This window comes from Fukomys damarensis, unplaced genomic scaffold (assembly GCF_012274545.1).
Source record: "Fukomys damarensis isolate Sample0158 unplaced genomic scaffold, DMR_v1.0_HiC HiC_scaffold_33, whole genome shotgun sequence".
Classification (NCBI taxonomy): Eukaryota; Metazoa; Chordata; class Mammalia; order Rodentia; family Bathyergidae; genus Fukomys; species Fukomys damarensis.
This window is the reverse complement of record NW_022900945.1, coordinates 33,528,274-33,550,214: the sequence shown is the minus strand read 5'-3', so window position 1 is coordinate 33,550,214 and position 21,941 is coordinate 33,528,274. Positions and strand designations below refer to the sequence as shown.

General features: G+C 36.7%; 1 protein-coding gene across 1 annotated transcript in view; it reads right to left on the bottom strand.

Moving 5' to 3' along the window:
* Vcam1 (vascular cell adhesion molecule 1) overlaps positions 1-6,325 on the bottom strand; it is a 19,763-nt gene extending 13,438 nt beyond the window's left edge. Inside the window, exons 1-4 of the mRNA XM_010639079.2 lie at positions 6,144-6,325; positions 5,323-5,598; positions 2,767-3,096; positions 1,130-1,396 (exon numbers count right to left, since the gene is read on the bottom strand). Coding sequence (XP_010637381.1) covers positions 1,130-1,396; positions 2,767-3,096; positions 5,323-5,598; positions 6,144-6,207 — 937 coding nt within the window. The 5' untranslated portion in view covers positions 6,208-6,325. The remainder of the gene's footprint in view (positions 1-1,129; positions 1,397-2,766; positions 3,097-5,322; positions 5,599-6,143) is intronic.
* Between the last annotated feature and the right edge of the window lie 15,616 nt (positions 6,326-21,941).

Below are 21,941 nucleotides of genomic sequence, written 5' to 3'. Positions count from 1 at the left end.
AAAAAAAAAAAAAAAAAAAAAGAGAGAGAGAGAGAGAAATAAGTTTTTGGACTATGTTACACAGTAGGGTGACTCCAGTTAATTTTAAAAGTGTACTTTATACTTAAAAACAGCTAAGAGATGAATTTGAAATGTCTCGCCACAAAAAATGATGTGAGATGATGAATATGTTAATTCACTTGAATTACTCATCCTATATTGTATAAATATATCAAAACATCACATTGTATTTTGTACATGTATACATTATGATTAGCCAATTTAAAATATTAATTAAAATTAATAATAGACAATTAGGTACAATGGAAAAGACATAAAGTTTTAGATGAAAATGAGCCTGTAAATGCTATTTGAACTTAGAAAATTATGAACTGTGTTGAACCTAAGTTTCTGTCTACCTTATAGAGTTATGGTAAAGATTGAAATAATATCTGTGAAATAGAATATAGAACTCTTGGCAAATACTAAGTATATGATTAATAGATGATACCATTATTAATCTTTGTGAGACTCCATTCTGCCACCTATAAAATGGGTATAAAATACTTCTTAGTTCTTATTTCTTAAAGATTATAGATAGCTTATTTAAAGTGTCAGAAACATAGCTGGTGTTCAGGGAATGCTGCTATTTAAGAACATCTTCCAAAAGCCCAAGTGAGAGATGATAACATAAGGCAACAATGAGAGGGTTGAGGAAAAGGTCAGATTCCAGGTATCATTTTGAGGTAGAACTAACAGATTTGGTGGTAAAGAATGGAAGCATGAATTTGGGAATAACCAGCATATAATAATAGTCCAATTCTGGATTGTCTTGAGTAAGAAGAAAAGAGGACTGAATACCTGAAATATATCAACAATCACAGGACAGGAGGAAGAGAAAACCAGACATTAAGGAAGTAAAGGAATAATGTAAGCTAAAAGCTAATCCAAAAAGCAGAACCATGGAAGCATTAGGAAAAAAGACTTCCAAGAAGCATGAGTATAATAAATATACTCATTAAAGCACATGACAACCAAATGGGTCATCAATAAAATGCAGAGAAGGAATTTCTGCATTGATACTGTGTCGTTTTCACTCAAATCCCCATGACTGCACATTTATCATTATATTTTTTTACATTCAACTCACCTTGAACAATTAATTCCACCTCTTTTCTGTTTCTCCCAATCTGATTGACTCCTTCACAGACATAAGTTCCAGAATCTTCCATTTTCATGGCAATTAATGTAAGAGTTGCATTCCCCGAAAGAAGCTGTAGATTCCCGTTGTCTAATTTCTTGCTCCAGACAATCTCAGGAGTTGGTAGACCCTCACTGGAACATGTCATAGTCACAGAGTCACCCTCTAAGAGCCTTGTGGAGGGGTGCACAGAGACAGCTGTGTTCTTGGGTGAGACTGAAAAATCAGGGCATAATGTTAGCAATCTTTAAGCATCATCTCAACCTAACAGAGATAACATTCTTCAAATTTATTCTGCCAAGTTAGTGTAAAGAACTGCTGAGTCATTATAGAAAATAGTCAGGTTATCCTCTGATTAACTTAATTTATCTTTTTTGATGTTGGATGTTTTCAGATGGTTGGAGATATTCAGAAATCAGGAAGGGCCTTTAGAGTCATGTGGCTCAATCTCCTACCTAAGAATCTTACCAAGACCTCATTCAAATCAGCATCAACATTTTCTGAGAGAGGCAGCTCACTGCCTTACAAAATGGTGAACTTGATTTTGTTCGTTTGTTTTTAAGATGGGGTCTCACTTTGTAGTGCAGGCTGGCCTTGAACTCTGGGCAATTATCCTGCCTCTGCCTCCCAAGCCCTGGGATTACAAGTGTGTGCCACCATGCCCAGCTGTGAACTTGATTTTTGAACGTCTTTAATTATTAGAAAAATTTCTCCTATTTCAGCTCAACAGTGAAATCTTCCTCTTAGTAACTAACTTTAACATACTGGTCATAGTATAGTCCTCTGATGTTACAAAATAAATGTTTCACATACAACTTTCTTTCAAATATTTAATTAGAGCTGTCTTTTCTAAGTTTTGTATTCTCTGGGGGAAACTATATCCTATCTCAACTGTTCCTTTCAAAATATTGTTGAAATCTTTCCATCACATTTTCTTTTGGCTAAACATGCAATAGTTGATGAGAATCCTTTTAAATATAGCACCCTGAGCGAACATAGCATTTTAGTCTCAGACAGAGAAGAGTGAGTCCACTTGGACACGATCCTAGGACAACAAGACTGCTCCAAGTCCCTGGCACTCTCAAGGAGGTGGAAGCAATCAACCTCATCCCATTCTCCCCAGCCAATGCACATATGCATGTGTCAGCACACACACACACACACACACACACACACACACACATAATAAGTGCTCATCTTGTCAAGTTCCTAAATCTATGAAACCAATATTTCAAGGCCTATTAAAGAGCCTTTACAAAACATGACTAAAAATATTTTATCATTTAAGCCTATTTCCTACTACCCAATCAGGTAGTAACACTGCTTCCTCTTTGATAGAGAAATAGAAAAATTAAGTAACTCAAGGTCACACAGTTAACAGAACCAGAAATTAAGATCAAGTCTTCTAGGTCCAAATCCATTGTTCTTTTCACTGAATTATATTACTGGAAAAATATTATGCTCCCAATAAATAAAAATGGATTAAAAACTGCAGTTTTATTGTTGACCTAGTTGTTAAATTTGTTGTGCTATACTTCTAAGTTGGAATTTCCATAAAGTTGAGACCCCATCACACAACTACTTACTGTAGACTTGCAGTTCTTTGTTAGTCTCCCTTTCTTTGGGACTTGATTCTTCAGAATCAGTTTCAGTAATGTGTAATTTGGCTCGGCAAATGAATGCTTTTCCAATATCTTCAATGGTAGAAGTAAAGGTTACTTCGAGACTCTTGGTTTCCAAGGACTTCTTGTCCATATCTTCCAGAAATTCCTGAGTCTTCATATGGGAGTCACCTTTCAGTAACTCCATCTCCAGCCTGTCAAATGGGTACACATCAGGGACCAGACACTTGACTGTGATGGGCTTTCCGACCTCCAGAAGGCCACCGAAATGAATCTCTGGATCTTTAGGGAAAGCTGCAAAGTCAAACAAATCACAAGTGGATTTTCTGCTCATGTCCATAAGATCTTTTACTGTTTCAACACAATGCAAATCAAACTGAAGGTTTCATTAATGCAGTCTTAATGCATAACAAATTATTTAAATAGCTTTCTATGATTTGTGGTGTGTTCTAGAAGCAAGAATCAGAATCAACCATCTAGATTTTTCAGTTTTGAGCCTATGTACAAGTTTGAAACTTATTAGAGTAAAAGAAGGGAGAAAAATAATCTAATGTTTGTTGAAACTTATAGGTGTCTGTTTCTGTGCTGTAGATTCAACATAAATGATTATGTTTCATCCTCACTGTAATCAGAGATAGAGGATACATTTTACAGATGATTGAAAACTGGACTGGAAGCATCTGTATAATTTGCCTAAGTTCTCACAACTACTAATGTTAAAGCTGGCACTTAAACTTAGGATTAATGTATTACTTATACTGTTACTGCAGGTTAATGTTATATTATATCATATTCTCTTATTTTAGTCAGGGCATATATAGATCTATTTTACATATAAGCTCAGAATGTCATTTTAAGAAGAGTTGTATGAGATATGCTGAGAAATAAAAAGAGCAACTTGGAGTAGCTGGCTTCTGAAAATGGAGCCTCTGACAAGAGCTCATCCACCAGAAATGTACACTTGTGTAATCCCTCAATTTGAGATTTTATTCTTGAAAAATCTAATTCAACCAGCACTGCCCTGACCTTTCCAGTACAGAAGAACAGAGAGTCTCCTTGCCTGCCTTGTAAAGGTTCCCACTTTCATTATAGTCTGTCATCATGGTAACACTTTGGTGGATTCGAGACTTGGTGTAGTAAGAAGGCAATAAAAGTTCAAAGAATATTATAATCAAATATGGAAGGGACACAGAACTGTTAAACATAATGAGAAACAGACATTCTTGGAGAAAACCCGTCAGGATAATTAAAGCCAGAAGAGTCCTCATTTCTCTTTTTCTAAAATCTTCAACTATTTGCTACTGGCAGGCAAAAGACAAAGGAATAGTACTTTGTTATCTGAAAATATAGTATTTTTAATTTTCCAACAATTATTTCTTTCCCTTATATTCTGTAAGAAAGGTGCCTGTAGTCCACTCAGTTTTATGGAAGGTAATATAAGAACTTGCTTCTTTTTCTTATATTTACATAAGAGGACCTTTCAAGGCACTCAGAAGGCTGGACAGACATAAAGTATGTGTGTACAACCAGCATAATTGAAAGCAGCCTTCCTGGCACAGTTTCCTGGGAAGCTTTAACAACACATGGGGTTTGTTGAAATTTCAATTAGGGTTACTGGGCAAAGCTGGAATCCAGTACAGTTAAAAGAAACCAGTGTAGTTGTCAGTTCATCAAATAAGGTCTTCATGAAGAAATTACTACATCTCAGTACGATGTGTGAGTACAATTTTTCAGAAAGAAGGAGAGGTCACCAGAAACCAAAGTCAAATGATTTACATGCGGTTCGTTTTGTTACTCCTCTTACTAACTTCACTTACTGACTCGAGAGTGGATTGGAATCCATGTTTGGTAGGCTGGTAAGATAGAGATACATTCATGAAGCAAACCTAATTCATTATAAAAATATCTTTGAGCCTGAGCACCCAGGTTTCACAGCAACAAAATTCCTAAATTTATTGACTAAAATGTTTAGATGCATTTTTTATTATATCTAGGGAGAAAACTTTTAAACTTAAACCTATTACTAAATGATGGATTTTCTACAGAATTCCTGGAAGCAAATATCACTTTGATTCCCAAACCAGGGAAAGATGCAACTAAAAAAGAGAATCTTTAAACTGATTTTAAAAGCATCAAATTGCATCAGAATAAATGAATGGAAAAATCTCTGTGGGACACAATTCATAAATCATTTAAATGCATGAGTAAGTAAACATGTATGGATATAATCAAATGGAAATTTTGGGGGGAGTGAATCTAGAGACTTTGTTTTTATAGCTGAGGAAGTTGGGGCCCAGAGAGGTAGAATCTTAAGTTACCATGTTTGTGACTGAGATGGACATAAAAGCCAAAACTTGAGTTAGTGCTAGCCTCATCTGCTCATGCTTTCTGGTTGCCATATGTTTTGTAGCCAAGATTCTGGACATGAGTATCACTTTAAAAGCTTTCTTTAAATTATATCTTTAAAAAACTGTTTTAAAGCAAAATTGAGAGAAAACCAAAGATTCTTTAAGTACTTACAGTAGACGTCCACCTGTATTTCCTTTTCCTCTTTCCTGGATCCGCAGGTTGCTGTGCACAGATAGGAGTGCTCGTTCTCAAAACTAACTGGATCAATGGTCAGCGTGGACTTGGCGCCTTCGTTCCTCACCTTGGCATTTAATGGACTATCTATCTGCGTTCTCCAGGAGAAAGACGGAGACTCACAGCCTGCGGTGCTGCAAGTCAGTGAGATGGAGTCACCTATCTGAGCAAGAACCCTGGATTCCGGGGAGGTCTCAATTGTAAAAGCCTGAGCTGCAATAGCAAAAAAAGAGAGAAGCAAATTTACTACTGCTTTGTCTGGGATCCTACTCCCTCTTCTCTGTTCCAGTAGAAAGACCAAAGTATGGCCCTGATGACCTTTTCCTTAACACCTTCTAACTATCTCCACGGTGGCCAAAAGGCACCGAAGTCCCTGCCAAAGGAGGTGTCAGAATCACCTTCACTTATGAGAACTCTCAGTTCCTGTTTCGATACCTATTTATCAAAGTTATTTTGCTGTTTGCAAAGTTTGACCTCATTATCAAGTACAGGAAACTAAACAGACAGACTTACTAAGATAGAATTCAAATTACTTATTGGACTTTGGAAAAGGGCTCTTAAAACATTAATTTTCAGCTCTACATATGACAATATAATGGTATATAGCAAAGTTCAATAGCACACTAAAAGGTTGGTGAAATTAAATTTCCTTCTTATTTAAAATCCTAGTTCCTTTCTTCAACTCCACAGTAGAACTGACTGAAGCTAAAAACAGGGCCAAATGGAATGCTAACGTTTGGAACAGATCAAGAACTTACAGGCTGCAAACATCATCCAAAGTATATTTGAAGCTCCAAAGATCATGGCCATCTTCGCAGGCATTTTAAAGTTGCTTCTGTGATGAGAAAATACTGGTTCCAAAGCCTTAATTCTGTCCACCTGAAAGTGCCTGGGAAGAGTCTTCAGCTCCTAAAGCCAGAAAGGCTAGTGTGAGTGAAATAGAAAGTCAGTTCTTTATAAAGGGCAGAGGAGGAGGGAAATCCCTTTAAGGGGAAACCCGGAGCAGAGCCAGAGAAAAAAGTTTAACTGATACCCAGCCAAGTCCCAGTGTTAACCCCTTCAGCTGCTCTCAGTGTTAGAGTTACTATCGACATCCTAAGAAAATAAGGCATTTCCAAGATTGTGAAATGCAGGCTTTTCTGATCTCCAACTGCAAAAAATATCTTTGCAAGAAAAATGAAAGACAGTGCTGAAGGTAGAACCAGGTTGCCTATATCTAATGGGCAGGCAGAGAATTTATACTCTCCTTTTAGAACTGAAGAGATAACCTCATAGGTGAACTGATTTTTTCCATTAAGAAAATACATTGGCAGTCCTAAAATAGAGATTAAACTTTTTTACAATAAAAAGATTCTTTTGATGAGTCATCTTGTTAAAGGTGACAGCACTTCTTAATTTTATACTTTTTATTCATAAAACTAGTTCTTTTGATAAAGAAACAACTAATTTTCATTAGCGAAAAATAAAGGAATGTATTTGAATGTTAATTCCAAAATAAGAGAAACAAATTCTCTTTTGTTTTAGAAAAGTTACCAAATCTTTCTTTAAATTGCTCGAGCTATCTGTGTTTTGATTTGTTTTGTTTTGTTTTTTCTGGTACTGGGAATTGAACTCAGGACCTCACATTTGCCAGGAAAGCACAGTGGTTGAATTTCTGAATAACTAAGTCTTTAAAGATTTAAGTGCAAAGATATGAGATACATTAGATACATCTTTTGTTGTAAATTTTTTGGGTTGTGTGGTTTAACAACAAACCCAGTGAAAACATAAAAAATCATTTGTCTTTTATTATAGGAGAGAGCACAATAACCAATGTCATAGTATTAGTTTTTCTTCCCAGAAAAGTGACTCTTTTTTTGCGTACATACATAGAAAGATTTTTTTTAAATTAACTTTATTGGTACATTTTAGGGATACAGTACAGCTACATTCATTGTTGCAATCTTGTACCTCTACATGACAGGTCTTGGTTCTCATTTTTTCCCTTGTCCCTGCCCTTCCTTCACCCCCTCCTCCCCTCCCCATTTACAAACACTTTATTTCCATTTTTTCAGTGTAGGGTGGGATGGGTAGGGGAAGGGTAATAAGGGAAAAGTGACTTTTTAAAGGCTTAATAAACTGGATGTTTTAGCATTGCACACAAATGGCCCAGCTTCTCACAAAGTGCTTTTCCATCAGAAAGAAAACGGAAGGGTCACTTCCTTGTGTTTTACACATGCGAATCTCCCCCACACCCCCCACCCCCGCTGTTGTCAGTTCCTTTGATGTCCTAGCTCTTGCTCATAGTTGCACCTACTTCTATAATATCTGATAGTGATATGTAAGTGTAACATCATCTACCAAATATTTAGGGACCAGAAAAGTGGATTCAGGCAAAAGTAGCCAGTAACCAAGTAACTCAGAAGGTCTTAACATGTTTGTGTCATAGAAGATTAACAGCATCATGTAAGTTTAGTACTCAGCTTTGGAGTAGATCTAAAGGACTGATAAGATTCAAAATGAGATCACTCATCAAGTCATGATATATTATATCACTTCAGAGTTACATATAATTCCAATTTAGAACTTTGGGAAAGTGTTAATCTGTTTTTTTAGCTCCTAGTGGGTTCAACCACTTTCTGCCCATCTGAGGTTCTACCCAATGGTGGGCTGAGCTGATGGCACCCCATTACGTAGCCTCCTTAATTCTCACAGGTGGAGCACCTGCCATGCTGCAGTCACCCTGATAACACACTGTATGACCTAACTCGCTAACTCACCTGGTTTCATTTTTCCTCTCAGCACGTAGGCCAGAATTAGGCACTTATTAATATTTGTGGCATAATGAGTGTATAGTGTCGCAAGTTAACAAAGTAACAGGTTAAGACTAACTTGTCTGAATAGAGTATCATTGGGTCTTGTCTTTGAATTTGTTCAGATTAACATTTTTATCAGTAACATGGAGCACACAATTATTTGATTTGTTCATAATGTGAGACTGGGAAAGAATTAACCTTGTAAATGACCAAATTAAGACAAAGAAGGTCTCAAAAGATTTAATACTAATATAGATGAGGAGGTAAAATTTAATAACAACGCACTAAATCCCAGCATGTAAGTGTAACCCACAGGAAGGTGCTCTTGTGTTTTTAGTTAACCAGAAGCCAGGCAGGCAGGCAGCAGCAGAACCACTTAGCTAAATCCCCAGCCCATTTTTTGAGGTGGGTGGGTACCAGGGATTGAACTTGGGCCATGAGAAACTAACTTTGATGAACGCAGATGCATTCATAGTAATTTAACCTTCTAGTTATGTGAGGAAAGAATTTCTGTGTGCTGCACTTCCAGAGCCATCCCGGAAGCAGGGTTGTGTGATTTGGGGCACAATTTCTTGAGAAGGAGACTTGACAAAACAGAAGGTTTCTGGGAAAAGTGATAAAGATGTTGGAAAGCTCCAAAATACCTATCTAGGAGAAGCTGTTGAAAGAATGGGACACATTTTGTTTTTAGAAAAAAACACCTGTGAAGCAATGTGATAGTCAAATGATTGAGAAAGGATTCACTTCTTTGCATTCTATCAAAAGCTAAAAAGAGGACTTATAGATTAGCAACTATTAAATTGTTTGATCTAGGAGGGGGCAGGAATATGTGAGTACCATTCCATCTGTACTTAACACAGTAATCAGTAGATAGTAAAAGCAAAGCATTTTTGAATGAATAAAATTATAACAGTTTGAAAAAGTGCTTGATCAAAGTCAATAGCCCCGAGTTCAAGTCTAGTGCTCCACCTAAGAATTGTGAACTTTCCCAAAAGTGTACATAATCTCTCTGAGCAGATCTATAGAAGTGAAGAAACAGATAAAGCTACCATTTTCAAATGACTTATATGACTTTGTGATTATCAAATCAAAACTGAACATGTGATCTCTTTAAATAAATGAAGTGCAATATAAATGGTACATGGTAATAAGATACAACCACATTAAATTCGTGGTAAAGGAAGACTTTGCACTTACCAAATGTTTCCCACAGTGCCATGGACTGCTTTATGAATTCAACAGGCACTAACCAGTGGGAGTATTCAAGAAACCATTTGATGACATCTCTGAACAATGTGGTAGAGGTCAAGTTTTGCCTTATATAAGAGATCCAAATGGCTGGCCATTAAAGTGTCCTCCAAAGCTAACCATCAGTGCTATCTAATCTTTCGGCTCAACTTTACCAAACCTGTCACTGAAATTACAAGCATCTTTTGATGATTGCTTTTTCTGGGGTCTTGCACTTTGTAGGAAGTTCCACTTTGAGATGGTTCAGGCATGCTTCCTTCAGATTGACTGAATACGCAGCCATTCCAGCTCTTTCAAGACTTGCAAACACTTGATTTACAATCTTTCATAGGCCTCTCTGGAGCAGTGTTCTCTAACCTATCTTCCTGAGCACCTTCACATAGCCCAGAATGCAACACTCTCAGCAGTACTGGGGACTCATTGTCACAGCAGTTCTCACTGTGGTGAGAGGAGGAATAGGTCCTTTTTCTGCAGGTTGTGTCAAATGTGGTAAGGAAAGTGAAAAATCATTCTGATAGATTCTGTCATACAAATTCTTCCTCATTTCACCAAATCCTTCCTCATTTGAGAATCACTACCCTAGATAGATCCAAACAATCTGCCTGGGTGGCTAAAATTAGCTCTATGCAATGGAATCTTTCACAATGGTCTTTGTGAGTAGAAGTCTAAGAGTCTGCATGTGAAAGCTGGATCAGTTATTTGAAGAAAACAGTGAAGACCAAGGTTGATTCTAGTTCCAATTTTGTCATACTTATGTGACTAACCCTTCTGATCCTCAGATGCTCACTTTATCACCAACAATCATCTGTATTTCAGGGAGGAAACAAGAGAAAAGAGAAGATCAAGAAAAAAAAAAAGAAATCAGTGAGTTTTTCCCCTTTTAAGGAGATTCCCAAGAAGTCACAAGCAGTGACTTCCACTAATACCTTATGGAAAAGACAGGAGTTTGAATATTTGTATACTTTGTTGCCCACAAAGAAATCAAGATTCTACCAATAAAAAGATAGGAATGATTAATGAGTAGGCAGGAAGTTAGAAGTTTCTGTCATATTCCAAATTTTCTAATTCAGTTCTATTTCATTCCTTATTGAAAAGTTACTCTACAGACATCCTGCTACCACTGGAAATATGCAGACACAGGTATAGTTAGTTCCTGTATCAGAATGAAGGGGACATATGTGATATTAGTAAAGAATTTCCACATAGTTCACTTTTTATTTAATTACCTGTCAATTAGCAGGCAAAGTATACATTAGTGAGCTGACATAAATTTGAGGTTTTCTGAAAAGACAATTGTGAGGTAAGAAGCCCATTTACTGTAAATTTATTATAATTCTGGAATTTTGAGGAAAATGTTGCTTATCATTAAGAGTAAAATATCTATGATATGATTTATTCAATCATAATATAGCCCTGAATTAGTACATAAAACAATAATAGGGGAAATAGCACCACTATAAAAATTAGTTTTCCTTTCCCTTTTGTAAATTTATTTCACAGAACTCAAAATTTTATCATATATGCTTTAACTATCCCCTGTATTTAAGTGTAGCATTTAAGACGAACAAAAGTGTTTTTGGATATTCCATTGCTCCTCTCTGGGATGAATTTCCATCCTCTCTGCTAATTCCCATTAGCAGCCTTTTTAAAAACGTCTTACCTTCAAATTGTTTTATGACAATTTCCAGCATGGGCTTTACTTCTTCCAAAACCTCTTTGGTTATAGAAAGCTTGCTCATTTTTTACAGATTATCTGATCTGCTGCTTTGTGTGACCCCAAACCTATGAAGTTATATGAAATAAATAAGTACTTTATCCGAGATAATAATTCAGGGCATCTCTTTGAGTTGACATTTGTGTAACTCTTTACCAAAAGAGTACTCTAAAGTGACTTGAGATTTTTGCCTGTGAGCTTCTCAGTTTTCCTATGAAAGAAGTGAGTGAGTGTTTTCATCTTTGTTATGTTGATCAAGAAAAAGGGAAGTTTGGTTACTTGAGCAGATCACACCAACAGTAAGGAGCAGGAATTGTCTTAAACTTAGTTCTTTTCACTCTCAGGTCTCTAACTGGAGCACTATGCCAAATTAAGACAGTGTTTATTGGAAGAACACATCTTTTCTTCAAGAATTAATGCCACTTGAGGGGGCCACAAGCCTGTGAAATCTAATTACAATATGACTCTATAAATAAGATAAATGGCCCTGAAGACTGTACCCTCTTCTTAAGTTATAGGTGACTGTAAGTTTCTTAATGCCACTTTCAGGCCTATTTTTGAATTTTAAATATTGGAACACATTCTGCTAAGCATTTATAACTTACTGTGGGCATCTGGGAAGAAAAGTATTGAATAGATTGTGGGGACGCTCTTGGGACTGAAAACTGTAAATCCAAAAATGGAATTTCCTTTTCTCCTTGTTGGAGTTTAGGAGGAAAATTAATGGAGCCTCTGGGCTCCAAACATACCTGTTCTCCATATTTTTTAACTGCCTCCAGTGAGCCCAAGTGGAATTTCCTTGGAAGACAGCCCCATGAGACCCATCCCACCATATTGCTGACCCCAAATGAATCTGAGTCCATTATTCATTTACACACGAACACTAAGGGGTCCAGGAGACAAAAACATTTAAGTGCTCTCCCATTCTAAAATGATTGCAAGACATCTGTTTACATTGGTGAAGGGAGAGTTGGAGATGACATTTCATGAGCTTACATTAGACAGATAAATAAATCATAAGAAAAAAGGAGCAATTACAAGTAGAGGAAAAATCCCTCTAAACCAAATGTTTTATATCTATTTATGAATGACTCAGGAAATTTGGAAATGTCTCATAGTGTGCAGTGACCAGAGTTGGGATATAAAACAAGTAAAATATTTGTGTTTTTTTTTTTCCCTGCAATGTGACTATAGTACAGATTTTTTCTCAAAAGCATGAACTCTTTGGAAGTCTCTAAAATGCAGTGATTTCTCTCACAAATTAAAGTTCCAACCTTCATAAGAAACATACAAAGTTTCCTTTTGGAAATCTAGAAGTCTTACCAATGTTGTAGCTAGCATTTTCCTTTTGTTTTTTCTTTTTTTTCTTTTTGGTACCAGGGATCGAACTCAGGACCTTGAGCTTGGGAGATAGGCAGTGGCACCACTGAATTAAATCCCTGGGCCCCTTGCATTTTACATTTTGACATTCGCAGTGTATCATAAAAAAGTGGGGGTAGCCAAAAACTTGGGTTCTTACCTGTGTTCTGTACATGAAGGATTAATCTTCCACACAACTCTTCAGTCCGGCATCCGTGTTTTCTCACCTACAAAGCAGAAAAGGGGCTGCCCAGTTGGTCTCTAATGTTCTTCCTTTCACAGTTATGAATTCAAGACTAATTAGTAGACAAATAACCATAGATAAATTGGTCAAATATTTGTGGGTCAGGCATTATGATTCCAATGAAACTAATACAGATCTTCTTACAAGGGATAAGTTCTCTGAAGAAATTTCATGAAATTGCTATTTTGTTTCTTTAGTTCTTAAGTTTTTATTCTTTCAATAGGCTTCTAGCAGTTAGCTGCAGATTCTAAGCTTTTGGGATTGCTCTGAATGACCAGTGTTTCTATCTGAGCCCCAGGACGTGGACATGTCTACTTTCCCTTTCCTCTAAGATTAGTGACAAAATGAATATTCGCTAAATACCTCCTCTGTGCCATCCACTGTGCTGGGTGCTCAGGAAGATGGTGGCAACAAAGCAAACATACTCTCTCTTTTATGTAACTTATATTCTAGTGGAACTGAACATAAAAAGTAAAGAGAGAATGTACCAGTACAGAAGGTGGTAAGTTAGGACAGGGAAACCAACACCAGGTGGAAGTACAGAATTCTTGAACAGAAATTTGATGAGCTGGAGGTTTCTTTTAGAAACTGCTTCTCCCATCTATGTGGAAAGGGTGTGAAGGAAACTATTAGTAGCCTGAAATATTGAACAGGCATGATGTGAAATAAATTTCTTAAGATTTCACATCCCTGAAAGATTCACTGGCTTTGCTTTAGGGAGGTTTAGCTACAGCAGTGCAGATTCAACATAAGGATATGTTAAAAACTGAGGTTCTCCGTGGTTCAGACACCATGTGTAAAGAGATAGCACAGGAGGGCTGGGGATTTAGTCTGCCTTGCAAGTGCATGGACCAGAGTTCGATCCCCAGGGAAAAAAAAAAAAAAAAGAAAAGAAAAGAAAAAAGAAAAAAAGAGCACAGGAAATGAAAGTGAATCTGGAATGCGGTATACAGGCACAACAAGGGAGTCAGAGAACAGTTAGTTTGAGACTATAATACAGTAAGTACAGTAAGTGAATTAGGAAAGAAATAGGAGATGATGATCAGAAAATGGGAATTTTGCTATCAAGCTTTCAATTAGTGATATTAAGTTTTAGAGAATAGCCATGGGAGAAAAATAACTAAGTTTCAGGAGATACACTGACTACTGTAGGCAGAGTCAAGGTCCACAAGGGTACTCTAATTAGTAAGATAAAGACAGGCATGGTAGAGAGGATGAAACTAAATGAAAATCATTGAAGAATGAAGTAGGGTCACCAAAATGTATCAGGAGGTTATAGACTTTGGGCAATAGCAGTACAGAGCCCTTTTTAGAAGTTGCAATGAGAAGGAGAATCCCTAAGGTATTCACCAACCTCGAAAGCATGTGAGGCCACCATTTGACAGGGTTCTGGTGGAATATTGGCAAGCCAGGTCAGACTTCTATTAAAATGAAAAGAAGAAGGAAAGGATTAGTGGAGATAGACAACGGCAGGGACTTTTCTGATGATGGATCTCAAATTCTAGAGTGCATAATAAAAGTCTTGGGAGATACAGAATAAGGAATTTACAGATACATATTGTCATTGAGGGTAGATCTTGTCAAGAGAGATGTAAGGAAATATGGGGTTAATCTGTGTAGACTGTTAGAGGATAGTCTGAAATGAGTTTAATTAGTCTCACCTTCAGGGTCTAGTTTCATAAGCAATTTGTACTACTGAGACAAGCAGAGGAGGAGTGGTCTATCCAGATGTTTGTTGAGCTTTGGAAGAAGAGCAAAATGGAAGACCATGGCCTTAATAGGAATAGTGGGAATTTAGTAGTCTTGCCTATATTCATCAGCACAACCATTAATACGTAAAACCAAAGAGACAGTGAGGTAGATTTATGAGTATAAATAATATTAACTATCAAAATATAATGTCCTGTTAAGCAACAATGTCCCAACTGAGCTTGTCATCCTACCCGATTTCAACACTGTGTGTGCAGATTAACTGAATTATAGAAAGATATTTTATAGAGAAATCTCACATTTATAGCACACTTTATACAGTGGACCCTTGAATTACAAATTCATTCTTGAGAGCTGGTTGTAACTCAAGTTTGTCAATTGAGGCCTCAGGCTTCTCTAGTCAGCTTTCCATGTCTCTCTCCTATACACAGGCAGATCTGTGTCCTTAGGGAGACACTGGCCCAGGATTTCTCAGTGAACCCCACACAGGGGAGGACACTGTAATCTTCCTTCCAGACCTCTTTAAGGGTTAAACCTGTATCTGAGACCATCTGGAAACACAAGTGCTGATATTTGGATTGTAACTCAAGACTTTTTTCATAAGCTAAAACTAAAATTCTGGTTGTAACCTCAGTTGTTCATGTCAGGCTGGTTGTAAATCAAAGGTCCACTGTAATTTAAAATATTCTCTACTTTCTTTTAATCTTTGGCGTACCTCTTAATAAGCCTTCCTCCTAGGAAGTAAGCAGGGTGACTTATGTCCATTAGAAGGAGAAGGAAACTGAGAGAGAGAGGCTGAATTGCTCAAAGGAAGATGCTAGGTAATAAAATCTGGACTAGAAGTCAAGTTTCCTGATTTTTTCACTGAGTTTTCCTCCCACCTTAGTACACTACCTACTTTCAAAACAGTCTCAATTCAGCTCAGCTTCAGACCTTTTTTGGCCTTCCTGTACCGGTAAAAGTCCAGGAAAGCCTGGTGGATAATTTAGGCACACCCTCTCTTAGGATGTTGTATCGTTAGATAAAATCTATTTTTACCACTTTTTTTCTGAGTTCACAAAAAGCAACTGCCATATCTAAATTGTATTTAAAATCACCTCCCTGTTAAGCAAGTGAATCTGCAAAAGTGTAATGTTGTGCAATGAGTCAACAGAATTTGAAAATTCCCTGCTTTCAATCTCTGTATATTTTTGTTGGCTCAGAACCTAAGCTGTGGAAATTCCAAGACTTCCATATAAAAAAATTATAGAAGTAGGCTTGTGATTTGCCACATTATAGATAAAGCAGGACTTTGGGAGAATATCCTGTTTTTGAAGCTTTTTGTGCCAGAATAAATAGGCTAAATAGTAAGTGACTCAAATATTTAAAAAAGACATTTTAATGGATATGTGGAATTGTCCTTATGGAGATTATGAATAGTTTCTAAAAATTCTGTAGTCAGGCTTTATAAGAATCCCAAGAAGAAAATAAGTAAATGGGGGAAAGGCTGAATGCAAAAATAAAAGTGAATGGTTTGACCTGAAAGATTTCTCACCTGAGGAATTTGGTCAGTGGACTCTGTCATCTTTTCCATCTCATGTTGAGGCCATCTTTAAGTCAGACGGCAATGAGCCTCACAAACCAGCCTGATATTTTTGATGCCTCTTGCAATTCTGCAGAAAAAAAATGACTCTGACATTCAGTTTTCTTCCCAGGGCTAAATGTTTTTGAGGAATGACAGCAATCCCCCCCACACTTTGTCAGATTGACAAACTGGACAGCGCAGTGTAACTCATTTTCATTCCACAAAAAAAAACCTTGACAGTCTACTGAGTAAGCACTCATGACCAAAACTGAGATGTTTATGGGAAAGGATCTGAAAATCATCTGTTCCTGTGCTCCTCAACCACAAACTGGCAATCAGCTGTGAGTGATATCACCCGTAGTTCATTAATAAGAATGTTCTGCTCTTTGGAAATGATTTCTTCTTAAAAATAAATTTGATTGCATTCCAAATAGTTATTATGACAAATTCTTCCTTCTGAAGTACTTTCTTGGAGTTAAGAGGTGAATGCAGTTAGACCTGGCTTTCTGTGAATTGCTGTTAAATGTTGATTTATCTTTGACACAGTGAGAAACCTGAAATTATGGTAATTATTATATTAGAAAAAAATTATCTGCAATAATATTTATTTGTATGACCCTGCAAAATATTTATAAGTTTCACCCAAATCTGGCTTTGTGCATATAAAAATCATCCATTTGGTAAACTGGAGGAGAAAAATTTGAGCACCTCGGATGAAGCTCAGCCCTATCATCAGATGCAAACACAGCAACCAATGACTGCCTGGCCCTCGGAGAGCAGCAACCAAGCTGGAACAGAAGGCCCTCTTTCCATTTACCTCTGGTGACACCAGGACATCTGCCTAGAGGGTTACATAACATAATTGAAAAGTTTGAGTAGGTCCTTCAGTATGAACGCGAGAAAGTGAATACATACCAAGCCGGGAGTTAGCTCAGTGGTGCTGCTGCCTGCCTTGCAAGTGCAAGGTCCCAAGTTCAATCTCCAGTGCAAAAAAACATTCTGGGGATGGGGAAATAAAAAAATAATAATACTTCTTTAAGGAAAAGAAATGCAATGAGTAAAATAGAATATAATAAATTTGTAGAATGCAACATTGGATAAACAGAAAAAGGAGAGTTACATTTAAGGTATTTCAGAGTTATCTCTTCTAACTAAAATATGTCCTTTTTCTCTGGCACTCAATAAACCCATCATTTATTCCCATTTTATCCAAGGGAGATGGGCCCACTTTACACAATGTAAACAGTAAGAAGTGTTTATAGTTTTCCACTATCACCTAATTGAAGGCAGTTTGCTAGCAAATACTTCTGCCACTTCTTTTTTTAAAATAACTTCATACAAGTTACTATATCCAAGTTTTGGCTTCCTTGTGTGTAAAATGGAAATAAAATAATATCTATCTGAGTGGATTGTCTCAAGAGTTACATGAGATAATACATGTAAAGCTCATAGCACATTTTGTGGTAAACAATACCATGAAAATGATAAATATGAACTATTCCTGGGAAAAGTAGAAAGACTGTATCTGAACCGATTTGTGGGCTTTATCTATTATATCCTGCTTAAAAGTGAGATGTAGCACCCCAAGATACATCGTTTCTTTTTTTTTTACATGAACTGGAGCATCTACAGTTGTGAGACATGATGAGTCTGGCATGTGAGTTTGCTCTATTGTCCGTTTTCTGGTTTTGGTTTCCTCTTTTGTGTGGTGGTTATTACCGAAAAACAGAATCTTCTGGAAACAAAACAGAAATCACGACAAGGTTGACATGGAAAGATTCAGATCACTGACTCAGTGATGAGGAGTGGTTTACCAACGTGATGTAGGAGTGGTTTTCAAGTGTGGTGTCCAGTTATGGCCTAGGAACTTGTTAGAAGTACAAATTGTCAGATCCCACCGCAGATCTACTGGATCAGCAACTTTGAGGATGGGACCCAGCATCTGTATGACTGCAATGCTGCCTAAGTCTGAATGCCACTGTTCTCTGTGGAGTCTTTCCCCAAAAAATCCTCTTTTCTTCTTAAGTTACTCAACAAGGGAACTAGAAACATATTCCTGTGGTTCAACCTGCTTTGTAGAATACAACCCGCATGTATATTTTGTGCTAGAAGAAAATAAATTGTTGGGCCGGGTATTTAGCTCAGCAGTTCGGTGGCCTGCCTTGCAAGCGCAAGGACCCAAGTTCAATCCCTGGTACCAAAAAAAAAAAAGAAAGAAAATAAATTGTGCAAGAGGTGTCAAGACAAAATAATATTTCATACGTTTGATCTAAAATATTAGTGAATGAGTGTAATTTTAAGACAGAATTATAAGATTTTATTGTTTTTGTTTTTTGCATTTTCCTACTTTATCTAAAGCTCAGAGCTATCATACTCCTTAATATATAAGACTGCTGCAGAGAGCAAGGAAAATCCAGGCTTTAACTTAAACAAGCTCACTATATTTTCACTATCCTAATACATTTTACAACTTTTCAAAAAATAAAAAATCATGGCAATTGAGGGAAAGAAATCCTTTTCTCCAAAATTCAATTTTGGTATTTCACATTGTCTATTATATCATTAGGATCTTATGTACCATTGTAATTTTTCACACCAGAGAAACTATTCAGTATTTATACATGTGTGACTTATTTATTTCACTTAGGAGTATATCCTCAATATGTATCCATTTTCCTGTGAATGACTCTTAATTTCTCATTCTCTATGGCTGAGTAGTATTCCATAATGTGAATTAGGATGAAAAGGCTAAAGCTGTAGGGGAAGTGGGAAGGGTAGGGGAAAGGTAATACGGGGGGAAAAAAAAAACATGAGAAAATGAAAAAATGGAGGGGAGGAGGGGGTGAAGGGAGGGCAAGGACAAAGGGAAAAAATGAGAGCCAAGACCTGTCATGTAAAAGTACAAGATCCCAATAATGAATGTAACTGTACTGTATACCTAAAATGCACCAATAAACTCAATGAGAAAAAAAATTCAATTTTGGCTAATAATACCGCCCAGTTCTTAATGCTTGATTTGTAGATCCCATAAAAGACATTTGGCCTACCACTCTACCTGGTTTCTTAATCTTTATTTTATTAACACTGTAAAGACACTTGCTCAAATAATTGATGTCATTGCCATTGTCTACTGGAGAAGATTGCCCAAACAGTCATGGATGAAATTGTCCTAAAACTCAGAAAGAGGAAGAAGAGGTGCCAAATGGAGTAGATGTTTTGAAAATCTCTATGGAAGGAGACTAGAATCTCTCCGTAAAGCCTTAAGGGTTTAAAATCTCCTCTTCTCCAATTGTCGTAGCACATACCTATAATCCCAGCACTCTGGGGCACTCAGGAAGGAGTTCAAACACATTCAAACCCAGCCTTTACAATTTAGCAAATTATCAAGATCTACTCTTAAAAACTACAAAGAGTTGGGGATATAGCTGAGAGTGAAAGCCTTGAGTTCAATCCCCAGTATTACTACCACCACCACCACCACAAAAAATGGTTCTCATCCTTCAAGTACACTTACCCACACCCAATCTAAGGAGACGGAAGAAAACTCATTCTTCCTCTTCACAAGTTGAAATCAATTTCTGCTCTTCATAAATTTCCATCATGAATAATAATAAAATGCATTTTTCCTTAGAAGCAAATTCTTTGATTCAGCATCAAATCTCAAAGCCCTTGAAAAAGACAAAGACATCTATGTAAGAATGTCCGGAATGATGGTATCAAGCATTTTCAAGGGTTGAGAAGCTCACACTGATAAGAAGGTATCACAGACTGGCTACTGAGACTGCCAGGAAACTGTATCAGCAGAATGTAAGGGCTTTGTTCAGAATAACTTTAAAAATAAACAAGGCAGTGCATATGTGGTGATTGGTATGAATTAGAAAATATGATTGCTTTAGCACTCAGTTTAGTTATCGTAAATTATTTATAAAATATTTTAAGGGTTCCATTATAAAGTGACTTTACTTTATTTCTCTTCCCAGCAGATTCAAATCTAGTCCCCCTTTACACATGTTCAGGATCATTTTTTGTCAAATCTTCTCTAAGAAGATAATTGTTGCCTCCCTCTCCAAACTCTTTTCTTTCTTACAATATTTCACGGATGGATTTTCCTTACTCAGATCCTTGTTTAACTTATACATTTTTTCCATTAGAGAAACTAAAGTGAATAACTCATTTAAATCATTTTGAATACTATTGTCTTAATATACCAATAATACTTTTTATTACCAGACAGAAAGAAATGCTTAAAATAAATTAAGATTCTTAAAATTTTATTAGTACATGTTTGTAATACACAACAGTTGCATTCATCTAGAGGAATTGGTTTATGTATAAATAGGAAAATTATTCAGGTGCATGAAATATAGTCCACTAGAGCCACATTAAAAAACCATCAAGGGGCCAGACAAGTGAACACCTTTAATCCCAGCAACGGAGATTGAGTTAGAATTGCAAATCAGAGCCCATTTCAGGCACTTAGTGACTCCGTGAGAATTTATCTCTAAATTTTAAAAAAATTAAAGGGAGCTCTGGGGGTGTAGTTCATTGCCAAGCCTTGAGTATAATACCAAGTAGCACAGGAAAAAGAAATCAAAGCTCCTCAGAAATCAGTGACTATAGGCTGAAAATTCAGACAGGATCACATATAATTAGAGAAAGAATACCACAAGTGGCTGATTGTGTGCTATTTTTGAACATTGGCTCCAATTACTATTAGGTCAAAGTCATCATTCTACTGACTTCCTGAACACACACATGGATTATTCAGTTAATGTGTCTACTTTATTAACTCCTTTAAGATAGTGAGTGGAACAATAAAAGGAAAAAACGAGGTAGAGTTGAAAGGCCTGAATAACTGGGATTTGGAAGCAACAAGTAAAAGATTGATGAAAGTAAACTACACCTCACTGGAAATATTGGACTGTAAGATCTCTCTCCTCATGACTCATTATATAGTCCTCTGACTTCCCTCCACGAAGAAAGATAAGGAGTTACAGTAGAGGCTCTCTGATGTATTAAAAAAGGCAAGTGTTTGTAGGTATTATAGAATTCTAAGAGACAGGAGAGACCAAATGGGAGTCGGGAAGATTTATTTAGAGTATATACACCAGCTCAGCAGACTCTGTCCAAAATGGCTGAATGTTGAACAAAGAGAAATTACATCTTTTATACATTTTGTCAAAAGGGGTGATTTTTCTAGTGACATAGTAAGTGAGCTTTCCAGAATGGGAAACGGGTAGACAGTTTTGTAACTTTGCCTTAAAAGAAGACAGTGTCTTATGAATCACATGAGAACAGAGGGTCATAACCTTTGTTTGCATGTCATAGTTATGAATTTTATCTATATCAGAACAAGGAGTTAGAGCCATACGGCAGAAGGGGGCTAATAAGGGGACTGCCCAGGGCTGGGAAAGCCTTGCTTTTTTGTTGCTGTTTTTTAAGTCCTGCTTCAGGTATACCACCAAAGAGGCTTCTGACAGTTCTTATTCCTCGGATTATGTTTAACTTGTCACCTGGTCGTCTTTCTTTTGTGTTCCTTACATTCTCCCTTTCACATTTTCATCCTTTTCAGCTGCCTCATCTTTGTTCCATGAGATGTTGAGAGTCATCAAGCTTTCATAGCCATTGTCAAGACTGTCATTTCTCCAGGAAGATGACTCCACTTGTCCCCTCAGAGCAATAACTTCGTTGTGAAGTTAAAATGCTGCAGATACTCTATTCTACTTTAGTCCTTATTACTCAGCCTCCAAGACCTCATAAGGCAAGTAGAGTACCCAAGAGGAGCACAAGAGGTTTATTTCCCCAAAACAGTCCACAGTAAGAACATTAACATATAAGACCATTACCATCTCCTGTTTTTTTTCTTTTGTTTACCTGATCTAAGAAAATTTTTCTTGCTTTTTTTTTTTTTTTTTTTTTTTT